General features: G+C 40.0%; 1 protein-coding gene across 1 annotated transcript; it reads right to left on the reverse strand.

Moving 5' to 3' along the window:
- Positions 1 to 1665: 1665 nt before the first annotated feature.
- Positions 1666 to 2706, reverse strand: LOC132381958 (olfactory receptor class A-like protein 1). The gene has a single exon (XM_059951661.1). The coding sequence runs from the start codon at positions 2677 to 2679 to the stop codon at positions 1708 to 1710; it is 972 nt and encodes a 323-aa protein (XP_059807644.1). The 5' UTR covers positions 2680 to 2706; the 3' UTR covers positions 1666 to 1707.
- Between the last annotated feature and the right edge of the window lie 4422 nt (positions 2707 to 7128).

Raw genomic sequence — 7128 nt, forward strand, 5'->3', positions numbered from 1 at the left:
AAGATAGCTTATATATTTAGATTGATTGCATATCCATAAAATGACATTAGACACAGGAATTCTGTACGGGAAATGATAAAGTAATGGTGATTGGGGTGTGGAAGGCCAGGTTAGTGGGTGGATGGGTTGATCAGTCTTACTTCTTGGTTAACTGTTTTTGAGTCTGGTGTTCTTGGTATAGGTATTATGTAGCCTCCTTCCTGATGGGAGTGGGACAATGAATCTTCACGATGCTACTGGCCCTTTTTTGCACTGTTCTGTATATATGTCCTTGATGGCAAGTGGGTTGGTGTTGGTGTTGGACTGGCCAGTTTTGATTACCCGTTGTAGATCCATCCTGTCCGCAGCAGTGCAATTTCCATACTGCGCAGTTGTAGAATAATTTGTGTATTGATGTACATAGTTTAGCTCTTTCCAGCCTCCTCAGAAAGTAGAGACATTGATGAGCTTTTCTGATTGTATAGGATGTGTTCAGGGGCCTTTAAAGGCTGTGTGAGATGTGCACTTCCAGGAGTTTGAAACTGCTTGCAGTTTCCACTGCTGAGCCACCAGTGTAAAGAAGGTGTAAATGGTGTGAGTTCTTCTGGACTCAGTAACCATCTCCTTTATCTTGTTGACATTGAAGTATAGGTTTTTTGCCTAGCACCAGGCTTTGAGCTCTTCCACCTCCTCCCTGTAGGCCGCCTCATCATTGTTGGAGATGAGCTTCACCACTGTCATGTCATCAGGTGTTTGATCAGGTGTTTGGCCGTACAGTCATATATGAAGAGAGTGTACAGCAATGGGCTCAGCACATAGCACTGAGGGGCACTGTATTGAGGGTGATGGGTGCCCATGTTGAAGTGACGATTCACTGACATTGTGAATTGTCTATAGCATGAATTTATAACATTTTAATACATATATAAATAGCAAGTCAGATTCTTGAAAAGAAGGAAATCATTAAGGACTTTTAATATGTATCTTTAACCCTGGTATGATCCACTTCTGTTCATTTTGAAGTTGGAGGAGGATTAATTCAGGCTTTTAATGTGGCTATAAAGCAATCATCATCATTATGTGCAATGTCATATGACGTAGGTGATCGTGGTTTTCAACCATGATTACTCTTGCCTAATTTTTCTAAGAGGCTTTGCTATTGCTTTCTTCTGAGCAGTTTCTTTACAAGACGGCTGACACCAGACATTATGCATACTCTTCAGAGATTATCGGCCTGGCATCAGTGGTCACATAATCAAGTCTTGTGATATCCACTACCTTGCTCCCATGACTTCACATGACCCTGATTGTGGGGGTCTAAGCAGGTGCTAAACCTTGCCCAAGGATAATCTGCAGGCAATGAGAGGGGAGGAATGGCTTACACCTCCTTTGGTAGAGACATATCTCTACCCTGCCACCCAAATGTAAAACAAATCATTCCGTAACAACAGTAAAATAAGTGCAAATGAAATCTGAAGAGGTGAGTTTCCTCTGATATTTCAAGTTAAGCAGCAATAATAAAATGAGAATTCCAAATGCATAATTTGCATACAGTTCATCTGAAGTCTTGGAAATGTTGAATACGACCTAGTAATCATCAAAGTTAATTGTTTATAACTAGCAAAATGTATAATTTGAGTATAAATTACACAATGAATAAGGATGTAATATTAACTCCAGCCTGGATATTTGTTCAACGCTGTGTCAAATACAGACATTTTCTTTTGATTAGTTTTGTACGTTTAAACTTGGGGGAACTGTTTCTACCAAATTTGCATCTGGGTTTGCTCTTGCACATTTTAGTTTGTTGTGAACTTTACGGTTAGAAACAATGATTACAATGGGGCTGATAGAGGCATAGAGAGAAGAAAAAAAAACTCGAAGGTCTGAAATGAAAGAGGTCTGCATGGTCTTAGGAATAGTCAAAGTGTAAACCCATAGAATGCTATCAACTCCAAAAAAAAGAGCATAAAGTATAACCAAAGTGACCACAGCTTTGGCTGCACGGGTCTCAATAGTGGATCCATTGCTTTTATTTGAGCTCCGAATACCTTTTACTTGCTGCTTGTGTCTATACAGAATCAGCAAAATATAAGCACTGGCAAGTATCATAAGGACAATGGGAATGACATCTCTGGATGTTTGAACTGCACCATTAGCAAGCTTCACCATCTGTGAGGGAAACTTCACAAAACAATACTCAAGATTCACAGCAAATTGTTTGCCAGTTGAATTGTTTGATGAGGAAATGGAATATAGTACCGCTGGAGTACTTAAAGACAGATTCAGCAACCACAGAAAGACAAGAGCTGCAGAAAGGCATTTTGCTGCTTGCCTCTTGACCTTGGTCCAAGTTGAAGTGATGGGAGTCAAGCTAATACATTGAAAGCCACTCAATAGAAAAGTCAGCCAAATTGACAAGGACCTGCTGCTTCTGTACATGAAAATTACAATTTTGCAACCATTGTCATCGAAGAGCTGCTTGAGTCCAAATGCTGCTGTAGTTTCTGGAATGCATCTTACCAAAACCACAAGTAAGTTGACAGTAGCTAAATTGTACACAATTGTATCCGCTGGCAAAAGTTTATGTTCGAAGTAGGCAATGTGAATGAATGACACAATGATTGCCAGGTTACCTGGAATTCCAGTCACTGTCAACAGCAAGTACAAAGTACCCTTCACAATACTCCTTCCTTCCATAATATTCTATTATTTTAATTACTTATATTTGTGTTGTCTTGTACCTGTGTTAAATAAAAAGACAATAACAATACTGTTACAGAAGCAACTAAACTTAGTAATACAATAAGCAATATTTTATGTTTGTATGAGTTTTGGTTAGATTGGAATAGTTATTGATTTTAATTAAATATGGAAGTTTTGTAATTTTTGATTCAAAATTCAGAAAACTGAAAACACTTAGAATGCTGTGAAAATGACGATGCTCAAGGACAAAAGTGACAATATTGAATTTCAACAATAGTTCTACATCTACATCAGTTTCCTAATTATTAACCATAGCTCCACCTTCAACACTGTAATTCCAAACAAACTCATCACCAACATAGACTTAGAACTCTACACCCCCATCTGCAACTGGATCTTTGACTTTCCTGGCCAACAGACCATAATCAACAAGGGTAGGCAGCTACACCTCCACCTCGCTTATCTTCAGCATTGGTGTCAGCAAGGATGCCTTCTCAGCTTCTTACTATGTTCCCTATACACCCAAACTGTGAGGCGAAATTCCACTCTTAACTCCATTTACAAATTGGCCAATAACCACCATAGTGGGCTAGATGTCAAACAACAACAAGATGGAGATAAAGAGCCTGGAGGCATGGCGTAGAAGTGACAATCTTGCCCTTCATGTCAGAAAATGAAAGAACTGATGCCTGATTCAGGAAGTGAAATGGAGTGCATGTCCTGTGTTATCGGAAGATGGTTGAAGCTTCAAGTTCCAAGGTGTAAATATTATGAAGAGTTTGACCTGGACCAGCAAAGAAATCACACCAATATCTTGGCTTCCCCAGTAGACTAAGAAAATCCATCACGTACCCAAAGGCCCTTGCCAAACATTACAGATGTACCATAGAAAGCATCCTATCCAGATATGTTACAACTTGATTTGCAACTGCTTTGTTGAGGAAATGTATCACTGGTGTATACCACTGGTCACCGACTGTAAAGCAGCCCTCTACTACCATATAACTTGTGAGATGTGATCTAAAAGTCCATTAAGACCATAAGATATAGGAGCAGAATTAGGCCATTTGGCCCATTGAGTCTGCCCCACCATTTCATCATGGCTGATCCAATTTTCCTCTCAGTCCCATTCTCCTGCCTTCTCCCCATATCCCATCATGCCCAAATCAAACAGGAATTTATCAGCCTCTGCCATACATATACATGAAGATGTGGCCTCCACAGCTGCCTGTAGCAAAGAATTCCACAGATTCATGACCCTCTGGCTAAAGAAATTCTTCCTCAACATCTTTCTAAAAGGACTCTCGTCTATTCTGAGGCTATGTCTTCTGGTCATAGACACTCCCACCGTTGGAAACATCCTCTCCACATCCACTCTAACAGGTCTTTCACCATTCAATAGGTTTCAATGAGGTCACCCCTCATTCTTCTGAAATCCAGCAAATACAGACACAGAGCCATCAAATGCTCTACAATCCTGGAATCATTTTCAAGTACCTCCTTTGAACCCTCTCCAGTTTCAGCACATCCTTTCTAAGGTAAGGGGCTCAAACCTGCTCACATTACTCCAAGTGGGGCCCCACCAGTGCTTTATGAAGTCTCAACATTACATCCTTGCTTTTATATTCTAGTCCTCTTGAAATGAATGCTAACATTGAATTTGCCTTCCTCACCACAGTCTCAATCTGCAAATTAAACTTTATAGAATCCAAGGACTCCTAAGTCCCTCTGCACCTCAGTTTTTTGTATTTTCTTTCCATGTAGAAAATAGTCAACCCTTTCAATACTTCTACTAAAGTGCATGCCCATACACTTCCTGACACTGTATTACTCTCCTAATTCTCCTAATCTGTCTAAATCCTTCTGTAGCCTCTCTACTTTCTCAAAACTACCTATCTCGTATCACCTGCAAACTTTGCAACAAAACCACTAATTCCATCACTCAAGTTATTGACATATAACATAAAAAGAATTGGTCCCAACACAGACCCCTGTGGAACACCAACCAGAAAAGGCTCCCTTTATTCCCACGCTTTGGCTCATGCCAATCAGCCACTGCCTTATTCATATTAGAATCTTTCCTGTAATATCATAGGTTCATAGCTTGTTAGAAGTCTCATCAGTGGCACCTTGTCAAATGCCTTCTGAAAATCCAAGTACACTACAGCAACTGTTCTCTATTATCCATACTGCTTGTTATTTCTTCAAAGAATTCTAACAGATTTGTTAGGCATGATTTTTTCTAAGGAAACCATACTGACTATGGCTTATTTTATCATATGCCTCCAAGTATCCAGAGACCTCATCCTTAATAATCGACTCCAACATCTTCCCAACCACTGAGGTCAGACTAGCTGGCCTATAGTTTCCTTTCTTCTGGCTCTCTCCCTTCTTGAAGAGTGGAATGACATTTGCAAATTTTCAGTCTTCCGGTACTATTCCAGAATCCAGCAATTCTTGAAAAATCATTAGTAAAGCCTCAAGCCACCTCTTCAGCACCCTGAAGTGTAAACTGTCTGGTCCAGGTGACTAGTCTACCTTCAGACCTTTCACTTTCCCAAAAACCTTCTCTCTAGTAATGGTAATTTAACACCTGGAACTTCCATCATACTGCTATGTCTTCCACCATGAAGACTGATGCAAAATACTTATTCAGTTTGTCTCCCATTTTGATGTCCTCCATTACTACCTCTCCAGCATCATTTTCCAGCAATCTGATATTCACTCTCGCCTCTCTTTTACACTTTATGTATCTGAAGAAATTTTTGATATCCTCTTTAATATTATTGGCTAGATTACTTTTATATTCAATCATTGCCTTCTTAATGACTTTTTTAGTTGCCCTTTGTTGTTTTTTAAAAGCTTCCCAATCCTCTAACTTTCCACTAATTTTTACTCTATCATTGGCTTTGACTTCTCTTATTAGCCATGGTTGTGTCAACTTTCCTTTAGACTACATCTACCTCTTTGGGATGTATATATCCTGTGCCTTCTGAATTGCTTTCAGAAATTCCAACCATTACTACTCTGCCATCATCCCTGCCAGTGTTTTTTTCCAATCAACTCTGGCCAACTCCTCTCACATGCCTCTAGAATTCCTTTATCTCCACTATAATACTGATACATCTGACTTTAGCTTCTCCTTCTCAAATTTCAGGGAGAATTCGATCATATCAGTTCTGATAAAGGGTCTTAGCCCAAAATGCCAGCTATACTCTTGTTCCTTAGATTCTGCCTGGCCTGCTAAGTTCCTTCTGCATTTTGTCTGTGTTGCTTGAAATTCAGCAACTGCAGATTTCTCTTGTTTTCAATCATATTTGATCACTTACCCTAAGGGATTTTTTTACCTTAAGCTCTCTAATCAATTCTGGTTTATTGCACAAAACCCAATCCAGAATAGCTGATCCTCTGGTGGGCTGCTCTAAAAGACCATCTCATAGGCACTCTTGTAATCCAGAACTAACCTGATTTTTCCAATGTACCTGCATGTTGAAGTCCCCCATGACTATTGTAACATTGCCCTTTTGGCATGCATTTTCTATCTCCCTTTGTAATTTGTAGGACACATCCTTACCACTATTTGGGTGTCTGTATACAACTCCCATCAGGGTCTTTTTACTCTTGTAGTTCCTTAGTGCTATCCACAATGAGTCTACACTTTCCAATCCTTTGTCACCTCTTTCTTTGTGTCCTTTCGATACAATGTGTATCCTTGGACATTGAGCTCCCAGCTGTAATCATCTTTCAGCCATGATTCAGTGATGCCTACAACATCATACCTGCCAATATGCAACTGTGCTGCAAGTTTATCTACCTTATTCGGTATACTGCGCGCATTCAAACCTTCAGTCCTGTTTTCACCCTTTTTGATTTTGTCCACCTTTTACATTGTAACTCATCCTGTTGACTGCAATTTTGACCTATCAACAGCCTCTCCTCACTACACATTGCCTCTGTTAGTAAACCAGCTACCTCATGTTCAGCACTATATTCCACCTTTCCCACGATACTTATTGCATTGAAATACAAGCAGCTCAGGACATGGGTCGCAAATGCTCAAGCTTCTGATTCCTAACTTTATTTGAGGTATTATCAACATCTGCCTCCACAATCTCTCCCCTAGCTGTTCTGGCACTCTGTTTCCTGTCCCCCTGCAACTGTTGATGAAATTTAAAAAATTAGAAATATAGAACCATAGAAAACCTACAGCACAACACAAGCTCTTCGGCCCAGAATGCTGTGCCAAACATGTACTTACTTTAGAAATTACCTAGGGTTACCCATAGCCCTCTATTTTTTTTTCTAAGCTCCATGTACCTATCCAGGAGTCTCTTCAAAAAGTCCTATCATATCCGCCTCCACTACCATCACCGGCAACGCATTCCATGCACTCACCGTTCTCTGTGTGCAAAAAAAACACACTTACCCTTGACATCTCCTGTG

Source organism: Hypanus sabinus, chromosome 27 (assembly GCF_030144855.1).
Source record: "Hypanus sabinus isolate sHypSab1 chromosome 27, sHypSab1.hap1, whole genome shotgun sequence".
Lineage (NCBI taxonomy): Eukaryota > Metazoa > Chordata > Chondrichthyes > Myliobatiformes > Dasyatidae > Hypanus > Hypanus sabinus.

Coding starts and splice junctions, on each gene's coding strand:
- LOC132381958 (XM_059951661.1), bottom strand. CDS start 2,679: ATGGAAGGAAGGAGTATTGTGAAGGGTACTTTGTACTTGCTGTTGACA.